Below are 24,014 nucleotides of genomic sequence, written 5' to 3'. Positions count from 1 at the left end.
AAATTGACCAACATGATCAAAATGATCAAAATGATCAAAATGATCAAAATAGCCAAAATTACCAAAAACGTCAAAATGTCCAAAATGACTAAAATGACCAAAATGATCAAAAAGACCAAAATGATCAAAAAGACCAAAATGATCAAAATGGACAAATTGACCAAAATGAACAAAATTGCCAAAAAGATCAAAATGGCCAAAATGACCAAAATGACCACATTGACCAAAAAAATCAAAATGAACAAAATGACCAAAATGACCAAAATGGCCAAATTGATCAAAATGGCCAAAACGACCAAAACTGTCAAAACGACCAAAAAGGTCAAAATGACAAAAAAATCAAAATGACCAAAATGCTCAAAATGACCAAAATACCAAAATGATCAAAATGGCTAAAATGATTAAAAAAAATGGCCAAAATGATCAAAATGACCAAAATGCACAAAAAGACCCTAATTATCAAAATGATCAAAAAAATGACGAAATTGACCAAAATGATCAAAATGGCCAAAATGATCAAAATAGCCAAAATGTCCAAAATGGCTGTCCAAATTGACCAATATGATCAAAATGATCAAAATGATCAAAATGGCCAAAATGACCAAAATGACCAAAATGACCAAAACGACCAAAACTGCCAAAACGACCAAAAAAATCAAAATCACCTAAATGGACAAAAAGAACAAAATGACCAAAACGACCAAAAAGGTCAAAATGGCCATAATGACCAAAATGATGAAATTTATCAAAATGATCCAAATAGCCAAAAAGGCACAAAAAAGGTCAAAATAGCCAAAATAATCAAATTGACCAAATTGACCATGACGATCAAAATGACCAAAATGACGAAATTGAATAAAATTGTCAAAATGGCCAAAATGATCAAAACACCCAAAATGACCAAAAAGGTCAAAATGGCAAAACTGATCAAATTGACCAAAATGATCAAAATGGCCAAAACGACCAAAATAGCCAAAATGACCAAAAGGACCAAACAGGTCAAATTTACCGAAATGGCAAAATGACCAGACCAAACCCAATTCTGAGTGAAAATCATTCAAATCTGAAAGATGCTCCCTTTGCTCATTTCTGAGTAGGTTCGGTTTTGGCGAAAACTGAGTGATTTTGATTCTAGCAAAGTTCTCATACTTACAGCACTCTAGCAGATTTTTTTTTGCATTTAAGGTTCTACCGTTCTAGCAGGGCAGAACGTCGTGACTGGTTTATCACTTTTGGGTAAACGGCGTTAACACCGATTCCGTGTAATTCCCGTTTTAGTGCGATCTGTGTAGAATTTTACACAAATTTGAGTTATCTAAATTTTTTGTGCGAAACAGCAACAACAGTTCCGACACAGCCGACAGTTGCGTGATGGACCAACTGTGGTCTTAGCTGTCAGAAGCAAAAAAAAACTAAAACAGAAAACAACCCAAATCCAGAACAGCTGCCGCAGCAACTTTTTTTCGGCTCCGAAGCAAACGAGCAATCCAGCTTGATTGGCTGCCAATTTGCAATATCCAACAATCATGGGAACCGACGACGTGGCCAAGAGTGAAAAGATCCGCGAGGGCTTTCAAATGTGAGTGTTTGGAAATTTTGTTGTTTTTCTCTCTCTAAGAACTGTTTTCATTGCAGAAACTGGCTCATCCTGCGGGACGCCGACACCGGCAAGATTCTGTGGCAGGAGAACAAGGACTTTTCCTGCCCGGACGTGGAGCACGAGGCGCGCGTCCCCATCAAGATTCTGGATTTGCGGGCCGTCTCGCGGGAGATCAACTTTAGCACGGTGGAAGCGATGGAGAACTTTCGGCTGGACCAGAAGGTGGGTGGCGGCGGGGAAGGGGAAGGCCAACGTAGTCACGCGAGGCCAATTAGCTTGGGTTATTGATTGGCTCGTTTGGACGGGGGTTTTTTAAGAGGGTGCTAATGGCTTTGTGTCTTGTTCATTTCAACGCAGGTCCTGTTCAAGGGTCGGATCATGGAGGAGTGGTTCTTCGAGATGGGCTGGGTCAGCCCGAACACCACCAACACGTGGCAATCGACGATCGAGGCCGCACCGGAGTCGCAGATGATGCCGGCCAAGGTCCTGAACGGAAATGTGACCATCGAGACGAGCTTCTTCGACGGGGAGACGCTGATAAGTAAATCCGTGGTAAGGTTGTACTACATCTAAGGACCAGCGCAGGGAGAAGAAGAAGACGAAATTTGGCTCTAGTCCCACAGTTTTGGGGACAACACAATCCCAGGGATGTCCTCATTAAATTACGAAAAAGTATATCGCTAGATAAATAGGTCATAAAAACATGTTTGCGCGCTGTTCTAGAAAGGCTTTGCGTGCATGCACTTGAAACAACACAAACAAACAAACACTAAACATTCAGTCTGGTCTAAATTGATAATTGCCACACGAAGATGGACAAACCAAACAAGCATTTATTGACGACGTCGTCAGGAGCAATCTTCGATTATTTTCGTTTTCGGACACGCAACTGAGAACAGCACCACGCATTTTTCGCGTTCTATAATTAAGCTACTTTTTAAGTTTTTTTTATTACTAATTTTAGTATTGATTGTGTAAAAAAAAACAGATAGAAGAAAACATAATCAATTTTTGTGAGTAAGGTTTGAAGTGAGAGTTTCGTAGAACAACAACAAGGTCGATGTTTACACCCTCCTTCTCTAAAAACAATCCAAAAACAAATACCCTAAATCTTAATGTCGCGAAACAATCGCCAAGCTTCAGACAGTTCCTTCCGCGGGTGTTGGTCGTCGTGGCGTTGCAGGAAATTTGCCAGCAGTCGCAGCCGCTTGCCGGAGTCCGCCTCCGACTGGATCTGCTCGAGTTCGGTGCGCAGTTCCGGGTGGTCGTCCATCGCGTTTAGCAGCGGATAGTCCAGCGAACAGCCCAGACACTGGCAGTCGAACTTGAACTCGCGCTGCAGCTGGGCGCGACGTTTGTCCTTGGGAACGGAGTCCGTGGTGCCGTTGGGGCTGGAAGAGGGAAGGAAACGACGATTTTTGTAATTTCATTAAATTTTGAATACGACTGAGGGTGTCTCCACAGCGTTAGCAAACTTTTTCCCAGTTCATCGGGAATTCACTTTGCTACCCGGTTTGTTGCCAGATATCTCCCGCGTCAAATGGAATGATGCACGAAAAAATTAAATTTATTTAATTATTTAAAATTTAAAAAAAAGTACAAAAGTCAATTACCATAAAGAAATAAATTAAAAACATAGTTTTAAATTGAAAATTTCTGAAATTTAAAATTCTAGAACTCCAAAATTTGAGGATACTAAAATTTTAAAATTCTTAAATTCTAAATTTATTACATTTTTCAATTCTAAAAATCGAAATTTATTTAAAAAAAAACATTTCTTAAATTCAACAATGTATACCTGAAAAAAATCCAAAATCAAGAGAAAAAACATAAATGTTTTAAAATTTGATTTAAGAACCTTGAAAAATAAAAATTTTAAAATTTAATGATTTAAAAAAAAAGTTAAAAAAAAATCTTCGAGAAGATTCAAAATTTATTAAACACAAATTTCAAAAATTAAATCCAAAATTGCTATATAACATAATTTTAAAATATTTGAATTTAAAAATGTATCGATCTGAAGAGAGATTTTAACTGAAAAATTCAAAGACTAAAAAATCTAAAATTTAAAAACTGTGAGATCCATATTAGGATCATGTTTTTATTTTATTTTAAATGCCTAAACACTAAAAAACAATAAAAAATATGGATCCCCAATTTTTTCAATTGAACAAAATTAATACTCACAAAAAAATGAATGCTTAAAATTTTTCAAAATGTTTTTTAGCTCAAATATTAACAAAATTCAATTTATTTAAAAATTTAAATACTCTCTGGTTAAACCAAACTGTAAACTTTTCTCAAGAATGGCACTTAATAGCAATTTCTAAAATTTAAACAGCAAAAAATAAAGATCAACAACAACAAAATAAAATAAATAAACACACTTTTTTTTAAATATATTTTATACAAAAAAGAAATATATTTTTGTTAATATTTTATCTTTTTTGTAAATTTTCCAAATTTTATTTTAAATTCAACAAATTAAAAAAAATAATCGAAATGATTTGGCAATTTTTGAATGTGTGACATTTTTTTAATTTGGAATTTCTACAGATATAAATTTTTCAATTTAAAAACATGAAAATTTCAAATCTGTTGTTTATTTCAACTGCAGAATTTTAAAATTTAAAACTTTTAGAATTTAAAATCTGCCAAATTTTTAAATATTGGAATGATAGATTCTAAATTTTGGAATGTTAAATTCTAAATATTATAATTTTAAAATTTGAAATTTTCTAAATTTTAAATCTGTTTATGTTATAGAATTTCTGAATTATAATTTTTTAGTATTTTTAGTGTCTGAGTAAAAAAGATCAGTAAAAACATTAAAATTTAAAAAAATCAACAGGTTCAGATTTTTGGTACAAAAAAAAAATAGAAAAAAATACTTAGAAAAAAAGTAACAATATTTTTATGTTGTTGAATTTTAGAATTTTTAAATTATTTTTTTAAATTGTTGATTTTCTAAATCTTAAAACTTTTCAATAAATAAATTTTCTTTTTTGAAAACCGAACTTCATTTTTTAAAGTTGAATGTCTTAGAATAAAAATCAATTTGAAGAAAAAAATATCAAAAAATTTCAAAACAGTTAGTTTTTTAACTCAGTTTTGAAACTTTTTCATTTTTATTCTAAGACATTCGACTAAATTAAAAATTCAATACTTAAAATTTTTAATTTAAATCTTAAATTTTCAAGTTTTTGATTTATTTTTTGATTTCTTGAGTGTCTGAATATTTGTTCATGACTGCCATCACAAACAAGAAAGAGTTCGATTAAAAGAATTGAAAGCTAAAATATAATAACAAAAAAAAAATACCTAAAAAGATAAGCAAATAGATAAACAGCAGGTATAAATTATAAAAATTTAAAAACAACAATAAAAACGTTATTTAATCCACTTTTAGGTGATTGGTGCCTTCCTCACATTCATAAAGTCAATACATTCAGTAAAAATTGCAACATCCCCCCTTAACATGTTTAACAAATCAATTTTATTACTCATTTCTTTTGATAGGGTTCGCAGACCTTCAATATTTCTGGCTCATCGGCAAGGTCTGATAAAAAACCTATCCAACGATAGTTCGCATGGAAGATTCAGACAATATTTCTATCACAATATCTGAAATCCGGCCTCCAAAAAGTGTATAAATAACACTTAAGTGCTAATAACTTTTGATAGGGTTGTCAGATCTTCAATGTTTTGGACTCATTGGAACGGTCTTTTTAATACCTATCCAAAAATGTATAACATGATACGGTTTCTTGCAAAAACCAATCTTCCGGACATACGCCAAAATCGTTTTTTTAGCATAACTTTTGAAGTACTTAACTAAACTTGCTGATTTTAAATAGAGACCTATGGGACCCGATTGAATGAGGCTAATACGGTCAAAATCCGTTCATCCAGTCCGGAGATAATCAAGTGACAATTTTTTTTGTCCACCCACCTACACACATCCACACAGACATTTGCTCAGAACATGATTCTGAGTCGATAGGTATACGTGAAGGTGGGTAAAGTTTAAACTAATTTTTAAAAATTTAGAAATAATAAAAAAAACAAACATAAAAAAATCCATTAAAAAATTAAATTAAAATTTAAAAATAACAAAAAGTTTAGAAATTTATAAAAAAGTTATAAAAATAGAAAAAAAATATTTAAAGAAAAAGATTGCGAACAAATTTTGAAAAAAATATGCTTAAAAATCAAAAACCTAAAAAAGTCAGAAAAATATTTCTTATACTTTTTGAAATGTTACTATGTTTTTGATTTTCTTAATTCGTTCGTCGTTTTTTCATTTTCGTTTTTTTTTATTTTAAATTTTTTGAGTTAGAATTTTAAAATTGTCGATTTTTTTACATGTTTGCTCTCACCTTGGCAGGCATCCAAAAAAACCCGAAAAACGCATACAAAAGTCAAAGTAGTTATGTCCCAGACATAACCGGAATGGTGTAGGACTACGTAATGTTTTCCATATCTTAATTTTGAAGAAATATATATAAGCTATAGCTAGATACTTTAAATATGGAATAATGGGTCAATTGTTGAAATTTGGAATTGTCCTTTTAACAATTTAAAGAAGTTAAATTTCTTAAATACTCACAAATAGCACACCAGCACCTGCTCGCCCGCCCTAATCGGCCGCTTCGCCACCAGCATCGACCTCTCGCCGTTCAAAACCCGCTCCGCGTTCGGCGCACACGAATGGTTCACCATCCGGAACAACGGGAACAGGCAGCTGATGTCCGCGGGACTCTGGTCACAAACGAGACGCGCCTGCAGGGCCAATCGAAACATAACTTCCAGCAGCAGGTCCTGATGCTCGTTGATGAGTTCTCTCGGGACGGAGTCGTTCTCTTCCAACGCTAGCTTGTACGTTAAAGCGGTTAGGAACTGGGTCACACCTTTGCCAGTTTGGTCCGCGGACATGTCTGGAAGGTTGTCGGCCAGGACGTGAAGGTGGAGAGTTGATTTGTCACCTTGTAGTGGGTTTCGATACGCGGACAGATCCGCGTAACGCTTGAGGAACTGATCACGATCTGCGATCAAGTCCGCGACAACCATCCAGAAGAGTCGCAGCGTGAGCTGGAACATTCGAGTTGTTTTGGGTCCTTTGAACAAATTCTTCAGATCTTCGACGATTTCACACTCGAAACGGTGGTACTTGGTGAAGGCCTCTTTTCTGCACTGTTCGGAGCAGTACATGGCGGAGGAGCAGGTCTTGCACGGAATCAGGTCGTACTCGTTCCGACGGCCACAATGGTTGCATCTGGTGAAGGTCACTTCCGGTTCGATGACCACCAGTGAGGGTTTTTCGTGCAGGACGATTTCTCCCACGAGGAAGTCCATCTTTGCTGTAAGTCCACGACCCGAATGGGAAGTCTCGGTGACCTCCAGGAACAACTTGTCCTCTACATCGTTCAACTTTGGTTCTTTCTCCAAAAGATTCAGGCACTTCTTCTCGCGTTCCAACAGCTTGTCCAGCTTACCCTCCGGATAGTTACTACCCTTGGCCAGCTCAATGTTGGCCAAACATCGCCGGTACTGCTTTCCGTTGAAGAAGATCGCTGATCGGTTCCCGTACCCCATTGCAAGTTCTTCCGAACCTTCCGGCGCCCAGCAGATGGCCTCATTGTACAGTTCCAATATCTTGCCCAGCTCCGACGGCGTCTTCCGGTAGGTCTCATTGGCCTGTTCTCGTTTCGCCTTGGCCACCGTTAAATCCTTACGGGACAAAGTCTTCGGGAATGGCCAAACTTCTCGTTTGAGCAAGGAAAGCGCTTCGCCGAGCGAATCGGCCGGAACCGCCTTGCGCGAGATGATCCACGAGGTGGCCAGTCCGAACGAGGGGCACGAAAGTTGCTGGACCAGTTGCCTGCGGGTATGGGGGATCATTTTGCGGGAAAACACTCGGCACCTTTTCTGTAAAAACGTGAAAATTGGAACGTTGTTTCCAAAACAAATTTCGCCGGTTTCACTGGGTTGTCCCTCAACTTTGAATGTGTGCTCGCAGCAGGGCTGCGCTTTTTCGTTCGGTAAAATCAATGTTTACCATTTTGACGTTTTGATAGTGCTGTCAAATTCTTCAAAAACTTAGAAGCTTTCCTCATTCATCTTGTTTCGTTTGTTTGGAGAAAAATGCTGCTTGGTTTTTAGTAAATTTTAGCCAATAATTAAAATAAAGTTTCAATTTTTATTAATACCTAAAATCACCGACATGAATTACGAACTGCTACGGCAAAATCTGTAAGTATCGTGCTTTACTACGTTTCCAAAAACTTTTCGAAATTTCCGACCCAAAACAGACGCTTGGCTTCATTGACAAGCCTTCATTCATTCACGCTTACTTGAGGTTATAAAAGTTCTAATCAACGGATTTGACAGTAACTGTTCTTAAAAAGTAGTTGTTTCTCTAGTATAATACCCGATTGTATAAAAATTTAAATTGCGACTTCCGAACGGTTTTTTTTACGAAGAACTTTGTCTTAGATGAAACGCCCTTTCCCATCTCGGGACGTGCTTCTCTAGTATCCAAAGTAGGATGAACACCGAATTTCGATTTTCAAATTCCCAGTTTTTTTTTGCCGAAACTTGCAGAAACTCTCCGGAGACCAAAATGTTTTTTTTTCCGGATTTTTTTTACATCAAATTAGGCCGGTACAAATGGGTGTACCCCATTTGGCATAATGGACATTTGGCATAACGGGTTTTCAAGATGGACGTTTGGCATAATGGACGTTTGGCATAATTGGTCCAAGACATCAGGGACGTTTGGCATAATGGACATTTGGCATAATGGACGTTTGGCATAATTCGTTCAAAAACCATCAAGGACGTTTGGCATAATGGACGTTTGGCATAATGGACGTTTGGCATAATTATTACTAGCTTGTTTTTTTTTGTTAAGTTTTTGTCATTTTCACGAACGAAAATGTATATTTTTTACCCTTTTATATTACTTTAAGAGATTATCATTTTTTTCTATAAAAAAATTTGGTATCTCTATATTTTTTCCCCAAAAGTAAATTCTTTCCTTTTTGAATAATTCACAACAAATCTGTCCAATGAAATTTTGATATTTTTATTAAATAATTAGTATAAAGAAGAAAATATCTCTTGTTAGCTTAAGATTTTTCCCCTTTCAATATAATTAGCAGTAATTTTTTAATGAAATTTTCCCTTCTTTTATATGAAATTCATGATGAGAAAAACCTCTTCAAATCTTCGACAATTGAGCTTTTATAATGAAATTTTCCCTTCTTTTGATCAAAATTTTACTTGAAGAAGGAAATCTCTAAATAAATTCTCATTTTTCCCTTCTTTTTTTCGAATTTAATCTAAAGCAACCCAAGAACTGGGCAGCACTCATCCGACACGAGACTAGCGGAAAGATTCACAGACACAGAGAACACAGTTCTAGATGACCGAGAGAATTATGCCCTCGAGTCCATTTTCAAGAAAAAGTTCATCCTTCAAAACAAAAAGTGTTCTCTACGGGAACTGAACCAGAGACCTTTAATAGACTAACTCAATGACTAAACTGCCTTGGCCACAGCAGCTTGGTGACACAAGAGTAGTCAGATTTCGATGCATGACTCTTGTTGCAGATTTACTGTTTCAATTAATTAATTAAATTAATTGTTTTACAGGTATGAGTTGGTACCAATATTCTATCGAGTTTAGCATTAAGCTCTCTATAAATTTTGATGGAATTATACCGACGATTATACTCTCGATCCTGTATTTTGGGTGAATGGATGTCGATGTTGCTTTTCTTTAAATATTTAGCAATTAAGTTTATTTTTTCAATTTTCCCATCATTTTTTATATTTAACTTGAAAAAGGGAAATTCTCTTATAGATGTTGTCTTTAAACATTTATATAATTTCTGCACATTTTTTATCTATTGGTTTAATTTTTGCAATAAACTTGTTTATGGATTTTTCCCTTCTTTTATTTATTCAATACTAATCTTAAAGAAGAGACAACTGCCCAAAAAAATAAATGCTGATTTTTTTTTTTAATTTATATTTATTTAAATTTCTTTTCCATGTACATTCATTTAATTAAAATATTATTGAGTGTCCAATCACAAACGATGACTTTTCACCTCAAATAAATGCTGATTAAATGTTATTTTTAAGAGAGGTAGGTGAAAAACATAAAAATATTGCGATAGTCAAACATTTAAAGAGTGTCAAAATGTGAATCTTTAAATTTACTTTTCCTTCCATAAGTTGAATTTTATATAAATAAATATAAATTTTATAAAAAATTTCATAATCGAAGTTAATTGTCAAATATTCGAAAAGTATTGTTTTTAGAGATTTTCCCTTCTAAAAGTTGAATATAAAATAAAAGAAGGGAAAAATTCATAACTCATTTGACAAATATTTAAAGAAAGAAAAAATGTATATCCCTTATTAAGGATGAATATTAAAGAAGAAAAAATTGCATAAAAACAATAATTGCAAAATTTTGAAAAAAAAAAACAAACTGCACATTTTTTGAGAGATTTTACCTTATTTTAGCTTTAAAATAAAAGAAGAGCAAATTGTTTTAAAAAAATTAAATGCATTTCGTTTAAGAGGAGCAAAATGTACATACATTCTTTAGGTTGAATTTGAAAAAGGAGGGAAAAAGGTAAACAGTATAAAATCTTTATTGCTAAATTTCAAAGACTGGCAAAACTTGCATCACTTTGTTAGGTTAAATTTAAAATAAAAGAAAGAATAATTGAATACAAAAAATTAGCTGATAAATATTTCAAAAGAAGACAAATCTCAATATTATATATTTATGAAAAAAAAAATGCATTTTATATTTATGAAAATTGCATTTTCAAGCTTTATTAAGAAAAAAATGAAAAAAAAAATACATCTATTGGGAGAAAATGACAAAGATACTAGATTTCTTGAAAACAAAAATCATTTTTAAAGTAAAGTTATCTGCTTAGAAAATAGGAAAAAAAACCTATAAATTATTTTTCTTTACAATAAATAAATACTAATTGAACAAAAAAAAAAGCTTGCAAAAATTATGCCAAACGTCCATTATGCCAAACGTCCTTGATGGGTTTTGAACGAATTATGCCAAACGTCCATTATGCCAAATGTCCATTATGCCAAACGTCCCTGATGTCTTGAAAACCCGTTATGCCAAATGTCCATTATGCCAAATGGGGTACACCCGGTACAAATATTTTTAAAAGTTTTTGTTACCCCCCCTTCAAAATTGGCCCGAAAAATCAGGGGGCAAAAAAAATATTTTTACAATAAACTTCAAAATTTCAATAAAAATTCAAGTGCAACCAGCTGAAATCAAATTAAAATACATTCTCCTGCGTTTTAAATAATTTTTAGCATGTTTGGGTTTATTAAAAAATCTTAAGATTTTTTGAAAATTTTCGATGCAAAATCTTTTTTTTCGATTCAATTTTTTGTTTTTGTCAGATCTTAGATTTTTTTTAAAACTAATGATTGCAAAACAACTGAACTAAAATGCAAAAAAATGCAAAATGTGTAAAATGCATTTTAAAACACTTTTTTCACTTAAATGTGAAGACTATGGCTTGTTATTTAAATTTTTATATTTTTTTTATTTTTTTGCCCCCCCCCCCCCCCCCTTGACCTCGGCCTGGGCCGAGGGACAAAAACTTTTTTTAAATAGGCCGTTGGCCGTTGCAAATACTTTTCAAAGATTATGTCGCCCCTCCCCCCTAAAAATCGGCCCAAAATCAGGGGCAAAAATATATTTTTGTTAAACTTTAAAATTTCAATGGAGCTGAAAAAAATAAAATGATTTTTCGCGAATAAAAAACTACTGGACTGGTATTTTAAAATACTTTTTTCATCCAACTGTTGAAACCACGGTTTGTATTTTTTAAATGTTTTTTGTCTAAATTTATCAAAATGAAAAAAAAGTCCTAAAAATTCAGAAAAAAAACGAAATCAACACGTTCAATATTATGGTGTATTTTATATAAAATAAAATGAATAAAAAAAATTAACAAAAATCTAAATAAATTCAATAAAATAATAAAAGCTAATATTAATTAAAAAATAATGAAAAACTATAAAAATTCTAAAATTAAAACAAACATTAAACTTAATAACAAAAACAAAATCAACAAAAGTATAAATATTAAAAAAACTCAAGAGCGTTCCAATAATTTCGAGTCGATTTGGGTCGAATACTAGCCAAAATCGACCTGAGACTCGAGTTGAAATTCTTATTCGCCTCTGACCAAGAAAAAAAATTACAATTGGATTTTTTTAATTGATAAGTTTTATTTTTATAAATTATTTTTAATGTTTTAAATTTTTGAATTTCTGAGGTCTGATAAACAGCAAATCCGATTTCCAGACGAATTCAAAAATTTTAAAAATAAAGATTCAAAATATAAAAAAAATGAAAATTCAAAAGTTACCACAGTTAAATAAATACAATAAAATTTAAAAGAATTCCAAATAAACTTATAAAAAATTCAATAATTTGAATAATTCGAAAGTGTACATTTTTTTAAAATGCAGGATTTTTTTTTATAAAATTGGAAAATAAATAAAAATTTAACCAATTTTTTTAAATGAAAATTAAGTACCTAAACCTAGTTAAAAATTAAAAACTTAGAGAAAGAAAAATATTGTTTGAACTTAGGAATTTCAATATTTTTTCTTAATATTTTTCTTAATATTTCAATTGTTAGGGTCGTTGCAAACATTTTTCAATTTTTTTTATTTTAAAATTTTCACATTAAATTATGTCTGAGGATAGCTGAAAAAATCCAGCACAGGCCACTCAAGTCGGGAAATCGGAAAAGTCGGGAATTCGCCAAAATCCGCAAAAAAAACGGAAATAGGTCGGGAATTTGTGATTCTGTTTCATTTTGTCACATTGCTCATATATGTTACAAACGATTCTATCTTGAGTTTGCCAATAGATTTTTTTTCTATATTGAACATGTAAAATTTGTTAATCTAAATTAATGAATGAATTAATTTATTTATTCATTTTTTTTTAATTATAAAAACATTTCAAAGCATAATTTTCATTTATTTAAAAAAAAACTAAGTATTAATTGTAAAAAAAAACATTTATTTCCTGTTAAAAATTGATTTAAAAAAAAATATGCAAAAATTACAAAATAGATTCAAGAAACTTTCATTTACGACTTAACAAATATGTTTATAAAATTTACCTCTTCCAAAATTTCGCTTTAAATGAGATACTGGCTTTTGCATTGAAAAAAGAAATGAAAACATGAAAATAATGACAACTTGTTTAATCAATAAAATTGAATAAAGAATATTTAAAAACAGCTTTTTTTTTTAAGAATTTAAAGATATTTTGTTTTATTAAACATTTATAACTTTTATCGTGTTAATAATAAAGCTAGCCAACAAAGATGTTGGATGATACATTCATGCAATTTTATGCTTAGTAATAATTACTTTTAAAGACCGATTTTTATGGTTTCTCTATAAATCAAAATGTTGAGTGCTTTTAAGAATATTTTTTTTATTGTTGTTAAAATTCTATTTTTAATGTCATTGTCAAGAAGCTTCTTTTTCTAAGTTTATTCAGTTGTTTGATGTTTAATATCGACATTTTATAGACAGTTCTGGAGTTTTTTTTAGAACCATATTGGATCTTTAAAAAAACTCCAGAGTTTTAGATTTGCAACCATTCTTTGGGTAAGAAATGCCTACTATTTTAAATTCTGGAAAAGTCGGGAATTCGAAAATGGGATTTGAGTGGTCACCCTGTAATGATTCTGTTCATTCTGCTCATGGCCTAAATTTTTAAACAACTTTTTTAAAAGTTAAAAACAAATTTACACTTGTGACATGACCTCGTGCAAGCGTTACAAATATTATGACAAAAAAATGACTGCTTTGATAAACGTATGATATTTGAAATTTATTAACTGTTTCCAACAGCGATCTCTCGAGCGTCCACTCGATATGCCGGCTCTGTCTGAGCACCGAGGGCAGACTGGACGATCTGTTCTTCACCGACACCGGCAACCGGCTCGTCCAGCGCATTCTGGAATGCACCTCGATTCAGATGGCCCCGGCCAACGGGATCGCTTCGTCGATTTGCGTGCGCTGCCGCCTGCTGCTGGAGGATCTGAGCAAGTTCCGCGACCAGTGCCTTCGCTGCGAGGAAATCTTCCAGAGCAAGCTGGACTCGATGGAGACGATCGAGGTGGTGCCGGACATCTTCGGCCTGCACAGTGACGACGAGGATGACGGTGAGGAGGAGCAGGAGATGCCTGAACCGGAAGATGGTTCTGCCGAGTTGACCGATAGTATTAAGATCGAGGAGGATGGGTGGAAAGATGTTGAGGAAGAACTTGACGAAAGCGCTTTCAAGATTAGCGCGGTACCATCAAACGGAAGCAGTCCGCCCAATGACGATCGAAAACAACCCATCAAAAACTACACGCTGACGCCCCCGATGGACATCGATCTGAAATCGCTGGTCGTTTACATCAAAGACAAAAAACACTGGAAGTGTCCCCATTGCGAAAAGTACTTCAGCCAATCAGGCAACCTAAAAGCGCACATCAACACCCACACCGGCTACAAACCGTACACCTGCAACCTCTGCCAGCGCTCGTTTGCCCAGAAAAGCAACCTCAACTACCACATGAAGGCGTCCCACGATCCGCAACGTCCGTTCAAGTGCAACGCCTGCGACCGCGCCTTCTCCACGATGGACCAAATGGTGCTGCATCTCAAGGCCAAACACGCCCCCGTTGAGACGGCCTCGCCACGTCCCATTGCCGATAAGAAGCACACCTGTCCGTACTGTGGAAAGGCGTTCGCGCAGAGTTTCAACCTTAAATTACACATCAACACCCACACCGGCCAGCGTCCCTATCAGTGTGAGCAATGTCCAAAGTCGTTTACTCAGCGCAGCAACTTGAACGTCCACATAAACAAGAGTCACCGAGGGCAGCATGAGCAGGCGTGAGCAGGAACGTGGGGAACTCTTCCGGAGGCCATCGAGTTTCAAAAGTCGTTTAAATGTTTGTGTGTTTTGCGTGTGTGAATTTTACAAACGATGATTATTTCTAGCACCAATTGTAGCCGTAAGCAATCACAGATTAAGAAAAAAAAGTTTACTCAGGAATGTAAGTGAATTATAAACCAAATTGTGCTATCACAGCGGAAAAGTTTTCTCATGCTTGAAATTCGAAAAACCTAGTGTAAACCAAATTAATAAAAACCCTGATTGTACAATAAAAAGGTAGTTTTATTAAAGTAGAACGAACGAACAAAACAAAAAACTCCCTCCCCGACGGGGAATCGAACCCCGGTCTCCCGCGTGACAGGCGGGGATACTGACCACTATACTATCGAGGACTTGGGAAAGCAGGATCAATATGACGACTTTGTGGATTTTGGATCGCGCCGATTTTTTTTTGCTTTCAAGAGTTTTAGAATCCATCAAACATTCAAACCTCATACAGTCATCCCACATATTCGGAACACCCACAAATTCGGAACACTTTTGTGATAATTTGTCAATAGCATGCCAAAACTAGCTTTTCTATCGACCTCACTATTTTTAGAACCTTCATTTGGACATTATCTTGTTATTTCACTAGTAAAAGTAGTACTTTTTGAACAAAAAACTTCATTCCAAGACTATTTTGTCCAGAGCAGCAAAACACTGCCTCCAAATGGCCTGTTTCATAATTGTGGGATGTTGTTGTGCCTCCCACAATTGTGGAACACCTGAATTTAACTGATTTTTTCACAAAAAAGTTATCAAACCATGTATAAAACATCACTAAGCTTGAGTTTCATTGGTTTCAGTGTGTGAAGTTATTATTTGGTAATAAATATGTACTCTTGGAGAGATCCAAAGTTTGTTTACATTCGTAAGAAAAAAGTGTTCCGAATTTGTGGATTTCAAGGGTCAAAGTAATTCTTCAAAAACTTCATATAAAAGTTAAAATTTGCAGATGTTCGATACAGCATTCAAAAGATCGCAAGAAAAGCTTTCAAATGAAGGTAAAAGCAAATCATTAGGTTCAATTCTCGATTTGCTATGATTTTTTGAACATTGGCTGATCTGGAAACCGTTCCGAATATGTGGGATGACTGTACCTCATAAGCGATTTTTTTTTCATTTCTCGATGCTTTGATTTTTAGAACAGATTCGGAAAACAATATAGATCTATCATAATGGATACCATAATGGATCTGGTAAGCAGCTAAGTAGGTTAAGGTTGCAAAAATATAAAACAATCTAAATTTCGAACTTCAAGCATAATTTTCAAAATGTTTGAACAAAAAATATCATAAAATGCGAAATGGAACCCAAAATCGGACTTAATTGAACGCGGCTGGTTCCCTGGTATGAATAATACTGTTTCTAATGTAAAAAAATCCGGGGAATCGATTGGTGATGGTTTTATCCACCGCACGAAACGGCAAAGGGTCCATTTTGCCCCAATTCTCCATTTTTTTAAACATTTTTTCTTGAAAATCGGTCTGTATTTAGAGCGGAGGCTTTATGCGGCCTTCCAAAATGCACTTACCTTATGTGAAAATGTCCCAGAAATCCTGTAAAAATAACCACTTGCACCGCAAAAATCATCTAGGGTCATCATTTAACCCCAATTCCGCTATAAAAGCATTTTCGGCCGTTTTCAAATGTTAGGACAGATTTTAAAAATCTGAAAATATTTTTATCGTAAAGATCAGACAATTTTACATAAGAATGACGATTTGCACTTGATAGTTTTACACATTTATGTTGTTATAGAAATTAAACTAAATAAAATGATTGAAGAATCACTTTTGGGCCAATTATCCCAAACGCAGAATAAACTGCCTTTCACATACATTTTATTTTTATCAACATAAATGTGTAAAACTATCAAGTGCAAATCGTCATTCTTATGTAAAATTGTCTGATCTTTACGATAAAAATATTTTCAGATTTTTAAAATCTGACCTAACATTTGAAAACGGCCGAAAATGCTTTTATAGCAAAATTGGGGTTAAATGGACCCTAGATGATTTTTGCGGTGCATGTGGTTATTTTTACTGGATTCCTGGGTCATTTTCACATAAGTTAAGTGCATTTTGGAAGGCCGCATAAAGCCTCCGCTCTAAATACAGACCGATTTTCAAGAAAGAATGTAAAAAAATTGGGAATTGGGGCAAAATGGACCTTTTGCTGTTTCGTGCGGTGGATGAAACCATCACCAATCGATTTCCCGGATTTTTTTTACATAAGAAACACTATTATTCATACCAGGGAACCAGCCGAATTCAATTAAGTCCGATTTTGGGTTCCATTTCGCCCACTGTGCATTGTTACAGTTGTGCCACTGTAAAAAAAAAAAAAAATACAAGATACAGTCCAGACTCGATTATTCAAAGGCCTTGGCAAAATTTCACTTCGGATAATCGAAACTTTAAATAATCGAATAACGAAAAAAAAAAATTGTTTTTGTTTGTGGTTTGGTTGAGCGTTTTAGCAGAATGCATTACTACGAATACAAAGAGACGAGTTATTCCTTTTAATTCCGCTATATATCTCGGTTGAGTTTTCAAAAAGCCGTAAGAGCCACCGTGACCTCCGGGACTAATTTTCGTTTTTCTCCAAATTGAACCAATATTTCATTTGTTTTAAATTTAGGGCACTCGAAGGACGTGTAGATGAACAATCTCAAGCATTTTTGAAGTTGGTTTTTCGTAAGAAGGACGAGTACCGATGTAAAAAGGGCTTAGTTTGTCAATGGCTCTTGCGTCCTTTTGAAAACTAATCCGAGATATCATTGTATTGTTTTTGTTCTCATTAGGTCGCAGAATACGAATTTAATGTTAAAAATAAGAAAATAAAAAAAACGATTTTTTTTTCATGATTCGATTATCCGAAGTCCCATACAAACCTTCGGATAATCGAGGCTTCGGATAATCAAGTCTGGACTGTATAATTTAACTTCTGAAAACATTTTTTTCGTGCAATTTGTGATATTTTTCAATAAGTGGGCCAAAAAGCTTTAAGTTGCAGGTGTTCATGTAGAATGTATACTAACATCTCCCCAAATATCATCAAATTTGGTTAAGCACAAGCAAAGTTACAGTGTGAAATGTAAACAAAAATGGGCCAATTTTAGGGAAATAAATAAGACCTGCTTTCGGAAGCCCGTAAAAATTACCAAACACAAATTTTTATGAAACAAAAAATGTTTTGCTATCATTTGAACCTTGGACAAGAACCCATGTGAATAACATTGTGAGTTTGGACCGGTTTTAAGTGTTTTTCAACCTTTTTCATTTCATTTGGTGCACCAGAGCACCACCTAGGCATATGAGCAACTAAATATCACAGATATCTGTGTAAATATTTAGGAGCACTTTTTTCTAAATTACAGAAAAAGCTTATTTTTATCAAAACAAAAGTTTATAAACGTTTTGACTATTCATAAACAAGACAAAACATTGTTTTTAGAACGATGGTTTTATTATTTTCTCATTTTGCATGAAAATGGTTGTTTATAGGTTTTGAATGAGCCAATCAAAGAAACCTGAAAATGCAGAGATTTTAGATTTTGTAGTTAATACTTCAGAAATATGGTCTTACAGCAAAGAATATGTAGTTTTAACACATTTCGAAGCGTTTTCAAACAAATGAAACAATAGATTTGAAGAAAACGAAATTTTGTGGTTTAAAAAAAAGTTGCTCATCTTCCTGATGGTGCTCTGGTGCACCACTTCAAATTCTACTTTTTTGCTTCAATTCGATGATTGTGGGTCAAAGTAAAGTATTTCCTGCATTATTGTACCAAAATTAAGCCAATTTCTATTTTTACGATAAGCAAACAGCTCTTGGCGTTAGAGGGTTAAACGTTCTAAAAACTGCTGTCTCTAGTTAGATTGTAGTCCCGATTCACCCCAGATGACGGTACGGGTCAATTGGCAGCGATAATAACAGGTATTTTTGTCTCTGATCACGAATCCGAGGTCCGTTTTTTGATATCTCGTGACGGAGGGGCGGTACGACCCCTTCCATTTATGAACATGCGAAAAAAGAGGTGTTTTTCAATAATTTGCAGCCTGAAACGGTGGTGAGATAAAAATTTGGTGTCAAAGGGACTTTTATGTAAAATTGGCGTACTCAGAATTCCGAAAAAACGTATTTTTCATCGAAAAAAACACTATTTTTTTTTAATTCTCCCATTTTCCGTTACTCGACTGTAAAATTTTTGGAACATGTAATTTTATAGGAAATAAAAAGTTATTTTTGAATCTACATTGACCCAGAAGGGTAATTTTTTCATTTAGAACAAAATTTTTCATTTTAAAATTTCGTGTTTTTTCTAACTTTGCAGGTTTATTTTTTAGAGTGTAACAATGTTCTACAAAGTTGTAGAGCAGACAATTTCAAAAAAAAAAAAATGATTTATAGACATAAGGGGTTTGCTCATAAACATCACGAGTTATCGTGATTTTACGAAAACAAGTTTTGAAAAAGTTGGTCGTCATCGATCATGGCCGTTCATGGTCACCCGCGACAGACACGGACGACGAAACAAAGAGAAACGAAAAAAGTAACTTTTTCAAAACTTTTTTTTCGTAAAATCACGATAACTCGTGATGTTTATTTCACAAATTTGGACTTAATGGGTTAGACTAAGACCTACACATATTCCATTTGAATAAGGCAGAAACCCAAAAAAAGGTTTCCGATCGGGCTCAATTTTTTCTTGTAGTTCCTTGGCCAAAACAATAAGATTTTTTGTGACCTACACCGTGCTAAGGTGGTCCCAAAAACGGTAATTTTCGTCAGTTTTCGCAAAAACCACATTTTTTTTCAAAAAATCATAACTCCGTGATATTTTAACCGATTTTAGTTATTTTGTTGTTCTTTCTAGGAAAAAAAAAGCTTAAAGACCGAAAAATCCAGCCTAACATTGGAAAAGGTGGAACGAAACATTGAAATGCCGTTTTGACGGTTTCTGGACCAACGAGCTTATATCTGAAAATATTTTTATCGGATTCCTTGGACAATGGACCGCGTGCATAATCGAGAAAATGACGAATACGGGGAAAAAACATAAAACTGCGATAGCTTTAGTTGAATCTTTTGATTACGAAAATGTTGCTAATTTTTTTTAAATAAAACATCTGTAAAAATTTACAACCTCTCAACCCAAGCCAAGGTTTAAAACACAAATTTGGACTTAATGGGTTAGGCTTAGAGCGTATAATTTTCCATCCCAGGGAAAAATCCTGGGAATTTCCTTGGATACCAAAAAATGCGTCTTTGAATTAGGCGGAGTTGTGATTTTTGAAAAAATGTGTGTTTTTTTCCTATCTAGTTAGCATAAGAGAGCACAGAGGCAGCGAAATACTCAACATCAACACGTGCACGCGGGAACGGCCTACTTCGAGGCTGCCATGCCAAACTGGCTGCGTGCTGCTTGCGAAAGCGATTCAATCGCGGGAGACTTCAACGCTAGCGAGACAACGAACCGGGTATCTGATTTATAGGTCGAAAAGGGTTTCGGATATATTCGATTCAAGTGAAACAAAGAGGGATCTTAATTTTCACACCAATATGTTTAATTTCATCATCATTTCACCTTCGTTTGTCTCTCTATCTTTTTTTGATATCCTCAACTTCCGCTGTTCCACGTCGGACAAAAAGTGTTTTTGTTATGTACGTGTTTGTTTCTGTTCGTGATATTTGCGTCGATTTTGATTTCGTAATTGATTAAATTTCCTATGTTGTTTTCTTTAGCAAGTGTGACTTTTCTTTTCTGCGCGTGTGTGTGTGTTTGTGTATATAAATAAGAGCATTGTTTTTTTGCTGCTTTTACTGTGATGCATTTTGTTAAACCTCTTCAAATTTCGTCTCTTACTGGTTACTTTTTCCTTTTTGTTGCAAAAATTGAAACTATTTAACAGTAATTGATTTGTTTTTAATTTAATTCATTTTCGTTTGCTTTGCGATGTTACTTTTAATTCTCTTTTTTGTTCGAGCAGACTGAGAGTGGGGTGGTGGCGGGTGTGAGTAGGGGACACAAAACTAAACTGGCTTTTCTACACAATAATAAAACGCTAGAGCGGATAAATTTGCACTAATCAAAATATATATTTGTTTCTTACAGCGTAAAACTAAGTACCATTGCAGATTTGTTTTCGTTTCTTTATACAAAAAGAGATCATTTCGTTCACTGGTTCTAGAGGGGAGGGGGATCAAATGAAATGTGAATTTTAGGTTGAGATTCGATTTTCTATTTTGGCAATTCTAACTGAGTAAAAGAGTTAAATGAGCGTAGTTGGATGTGTAAAGAAGAGTTCGTATACAAATTTTGCTGCGTGTTTTTTAGAATGAATGTTTTCTCTCGCTCTCCTTCTCTTTTGTTTATTGATGCTGATTTTTTGCAATAACTATTCTTGTAATAAATTTGATTACTGACACATGTAGATATGACTGATGAAATGTTCGTTTTTTAAGTTGGTTGTTTTCTTTCTGTGTTTAGCAGGATATGTATTTTACTATGTTTTTTTACGTTATTTCGTTGATTTTTTGGTTGGAAAAATTCCCAAAATTTTTAACTACCAAGCATCTTACAATTAATTTTTTTGATAACTTTTTTATTTGCTTTTTACAAAGTGTACAATTTACAGTCATTTTTTTAACTGCAAAGGGTTGTGATTTTTTTTTATTGCACTTAGAACACAAAATAAATTTTTAAATAAATAGATGAGCTTATCAGGGGAAGGAAAAAAGTTTGCTTTTTTGCGATGTTAATGTACAGGAACAAGGAACGGACTTTTTTTTTCTCGAGGATGGGGAAAGATTCTAACAAACAACAAACAATTTGGGGTCGGGGTGCACTTTTCCTCTCTTGCTTTACTTGGACGTCGTGGTGGCCGCCGCCAGCGGACTTGGGGTGTAGCCCTGGGACCCGCAGGTGGTCATAGAGTACGGACTGAAACCACTGCCTCCACTCATCAGTCCGTTGATTCCTGAAAATCAAAATTGAAAAAAAAATGTTTATTAAATTGTTCAAATAAATGAATCGTAGATTTTCTGATTGTCTGTGATTCTCAAATAAAAATAATACTAACAGTAAAGATTGGGCTTCCTCAACAATTTAAGCTTAAACCGCAGTCGCTACAGAGGACGCCGTGGACGAGGCGTGCCAGAACTGGTGGGAACCGGTGGCGGCGGCAGCGGCCGCGGCCGTGTACCCGGCGTGCGACGGAACCAGCTGCGAGTGCCACAGGTTGGCCGACGAAGTGACTGGTGGTGGTGTACGTTGAGGGGATAGAGAAAAGGTGGGTATTTTAGAGCGATGAACGACACGAAACGACACACACACACACAAACACATTTAAGGGAAAAATGTCGACGGCCACATGCAGTACTAACGACAGCGTGTTCATCGATTTAAAGTTACGGGATAGTTTTGAATTTTGAGAAATTTTGATAGAAATGGTCCGAAAGTGAGGGAAGTTTTTAAATTTCGAAGAATCGATCTGTGGCGACTGGGTTCGTTGAAGATCTGTTTTTTCCAATCTTTAGTGTTAGTATTGCATGTGTTAATCGATTACTAGGTTAAGTGCGAGCATTTATGGTTTTATTTGTGGGATTAGAATTAGAACTAAAGGGTACATCAATAACACGCGTGGAAAATGTGAAAATTATGTGGAAAATTAAATTAAATTAAAAGAAAAACATAATTTGATCGTCTTTTAAATATAACAACAAAGGAATCATATTTTTTTCAATTTAATTCATTTTGTTGTAATCAATTCCAATTTTGTATTTTTTTGAAATTCAATATTTTGGAGTAACTTTCAACTATCATTTCACTATAATCATAGTGATGTAATTGGATATAATATCCAATGGTTTTGGCAAAAAATGGAAAAACACCTCAAAAAACCAAAAAAAAAATTAATAATTATAAATCAATTAAACGATCAGCATTAAAAAAAATAAACTAAGAGCATGCTCATATTTGCTTCCGCCTTATTCGTGATTTATGCAGTTAGCCATTTCCAAATGTTAGTCGTGGTTTTATAGTTCTGGAATTTTTTTGCGTTTACAAAAATTAAATATATTTTTTTATGGTTCTCTTGATGTTTATTTTTAAATTTCACAAAGGTTAATTAGTTTGCAAAGTCTGTAACTAAAGGTCGAATAAACATTTAAAAAATAATAATTTGTTGAGAATTTGCTAATCCCTTGAGGGGCCGCCAAATGTGGACTTAAAAAATGCCTTCAAAATTTTGGGTTTGTGAATAATTGTTTATTGAAAATTTGGTAAATATGCTAAAATTGCAACAAAAAAAAGACACAAAACCGATCAGAACTTGCCAAAGACACAAAAACTAAATTTTAAATTTCAAAAGCAATATTTATTTAACAAATAAATAAAAAGAATACTTTTAAAAAGTCAGTTTTTTTTTATTTTCTTGTTCTTGTTGGGCTGGTACAAATATTTTTAAAAGTTTTTGTCACCCCCCCCCCCCTTCAAAATTGGCCCGAAAAATCAGGGGGCAAAAAAAATATTTTTACAATAAACTTCAAAATTTCAATGAAAATTCAAGTACAACCAGCTGAAATCAAATTAAAATACATTCTCCTGCGTTTAAAATCATTTTTAGCATGTTTGGGTTTATTAAAAAATCTTAAGGTTTTTTGAAAATTTTCGATGCAAAATCTTTTTTTTTCGATACAATTTTAGTTTTTGTAAGATCTTAGATTTATGAAAACTAATGATTGCAAAACAACTGATCTAGTGTAAAATGCATTTTACAACACTTTTTTCATTTAAATGTGAAGACTATGGCTTGTTATTTAAATTTTTATATATATTTTTTATTTTTTTTGCCCCCCCCCCCTCCCCCCCCTTGACCTCGGCCAGGGCCGAGGGACAAAAACTTTTTTAAATATTTGCATCGGCCTTATTATACCGATGTCTTGTTTTATGATTTTCAAGCTCAAATGTGACCCCTGCAAAACTCTAAAGTAAATAAAAAAAAGCAAGATGACGGCCAAATGAATTATTGAGAAAATACATTTGGCAATTTTCAAGGCAATCTACCAGAATTTGAACTTGATGTTAAAAGTAGTAAAATTAGGAATTTTTCATACATTTTGAAAAAAAATATTTATATTAAAATACTGAAAATTTTCATAAAATTACGTATATTCAAAACTACGACTGATTGTGAGTTTATCATACGTTTGAATTGTTTTTTTTTCTGATAATACTCAAAATTTTCGCAAAACTAGGAATTTTCGATAAAGTTTTTGTTTTGTACAATGATAGTAATTTTTCATACCTTCAAAAAAAAAAATAAAATATGAAAAAATATTCCAATTTTTTTATAAATACTCAAAATTTTTACAAAACCAC

The 24,014-nt window shown here is 33.8% G+C and overlaps 4 protein-coding genes and 1 non-coding gene across 11 annotated transcripts in view; 2 read left to right on the top strand and 3 right to left on the bottom strand.

Moving 5' to 3' along the window:
• The first annotated feature begins 1,401 nt into the window (after positions 1 to 1,401).
• LOC120416839 (probable cGMP 3',5'-cyclic phosphodiesterase subunit delta) lies at positions 1,402 to 2,622 on the top strand. The gene is made up of 3 exons (XM_039578728.2): positions 1,402 to 1,579; positions 1,636 to 1,822; positions 1,958 to 2,622. The coding sequence occupies exons 1-3, from the start codon at positions 1,527 to 1,529 to the stop codon at positions 2,171 to 2,173; spliced, it is 456 nt and encodes a 151-aa protein (XP_039434662.1). The 5' UTR covers positions 1,402 to 1,526; the 3' UTR covers positions 2,174 to 2,622.
• LOC120416838 (SET and MYND domain-containing protein 4-like) lies at positions 2,442 to 7,565 on the bottom strand. The gene is made up of 2 exons (XM_039578727.2): positions 6,210 to 7,565; positions 2,442 to 2,991 (listed from the first exon to the last, which is right to left on the bottom strand). Exons 1-2 carry the CDS (start codon positions 7,499 to 7,501, stop codon positions 2,706 to 2,708), a joined length of 1,578 nt encoding a protein of 525 aa, XP_039434661.2. The 5' UTR covers positions 7,502 to 7,565; the 3' UTR covers positions 2,442 to 2,705.
• A 125-nt stretch (positions 7,566 to 7,690) lies between these two features.
• LOC120416840 (zinc finger protein 271-like) lies at positions 7,691 to 14,853 on the top strand. Its single transcript, XM_039578729.2, has 2 exons — positions 7,691 to 7,852; positions 13,546 to 14,853. The coding sequence occupies exons 1-2, from the start codon at positions 7,824 to 7,826 to the stop codon at positions 14,582 to 14,584; spliced, it is 1,068 nt and encodes a 355-aa protein (XP_039434663.1). The 5' UTR covers positions 7,691 to 7,823; the 3' UTR covers positions 14,585 to 14,853.
• A 51-nt stretch (positions 14,854 to 14,904) lies between these two features.
• Trnad-guc (transfer RNA aspartic acid (anticodon GUC)) lies at positions 14,905 to 14,976 on the bottom strand. The gene has a single exon. It is a non-coding gene; the product is annotated as a tRNA-Asp (tRNA).
• A 5,199-nt stretch (positions 14,977 to 20,175) lies between these two features.
• LOC120416854 (transcription factor collier) overlaps positions 20,176 to 24,014 on the bottom strand; it is a 73,467-nt gene continuing 69,628 nt past the window's right edge. For 4 of the 7 annotated variants that reach the window (XM_039578747.2, XM_039578749.2, XM_039578751.2 and 1 more), the window contains exon 13: positions 20,176 to 21,612. In XM_039578747.2, coding sequence (XP_039434681.1) covers positions 21,497 to 21,612 — 116 coding nt within the window. In that variant the 3' untranslated portion in view covers positions 20,176 to 21,496. Of the gene's footprint in view, positions 21,613 to 21,714; positions 21,890 to 24,014 lie in introns of all 7 variants that reach the window. The other 3 variants (XM_039578744.2, XM_039578748.2, XM_039578746.2) reach the window with 1 other exon arrangement.

The sequence above is a fragment of the Culex pipiens genome, chromosome 2, assembly GCF_016801865.2.
Source record: "Culex pipiens pallens isolate TS chromosome 2, TS_CPP_V2, whole genome shotgun sequence".
Lineage (NCBI taxonomy): Eukaryota > Metazoa > Arthropoda > Insecta > Diptera > Culicidae > Culex > Culex pipiens.
Note: the sequence above shows the minus strand (reverse complement) of the source record. Positions and strands in the feature narration are given on the sequence as shown.

What these genes read in the sequence shown, in the direction of transcription:
- LOC120416839 (XM_039578728.2), top strand. Translation starts at nt 1,527, where the DNA reads ATGGGAACCGACGACGTGGCCAAGAGTGAAAAGATCCGCGAGGGCTTT. An exon ending in ATCCGCGAGGGCTTTCAAAT is followed by an intron (nt 1,580 to 1,635) that starts GTGAGTGTTTGG and finishes TTTTCATTGCAG; the next exon opens with AAACTGGCTCATCCTGCGGG. An exon ending in ACTTTCGGCTGGACCAGAAG is followed by an intron (nt 1,823 to 1,957) that starts GTGGGTGGCGGC and finishes ATTTCAACGCAG; the next exon opens with GTCCTGTTCAAGGGTCGGAT.
- LOC120416838 (XM_039578727.2), bottom strand. Translation starts at nt 7,501, where the DNA reads ATGATCCCCCATACCCGCAGGCAACTGGTCCAGCAACTTTCGTGCCCC. An exon ending in CAGGTGCTGGTGTGCTATTT is followed by an intron (nt 2,992 to 6,209) that starts GTGAGTATTTAA and finishes TCCCTCTTCCAG; the next exon opens with CCCCAACGGCACCACGGACT.
- LOC120416840 (XM_039578729.2), top strand. Translation starts at nt 7,824, where the DNA reads ATGAATTACGAACTGCTACGGCAAAATCT. An exon ending in GAACTGCTACGGCAAAATCT is followed by an intron (nt 7,853 to 13,545) that starts GTAAGTATCGTG and finishes TGTTTCCAACAG; the next exon opens with CGATCTCTCGAGCGTCCACT.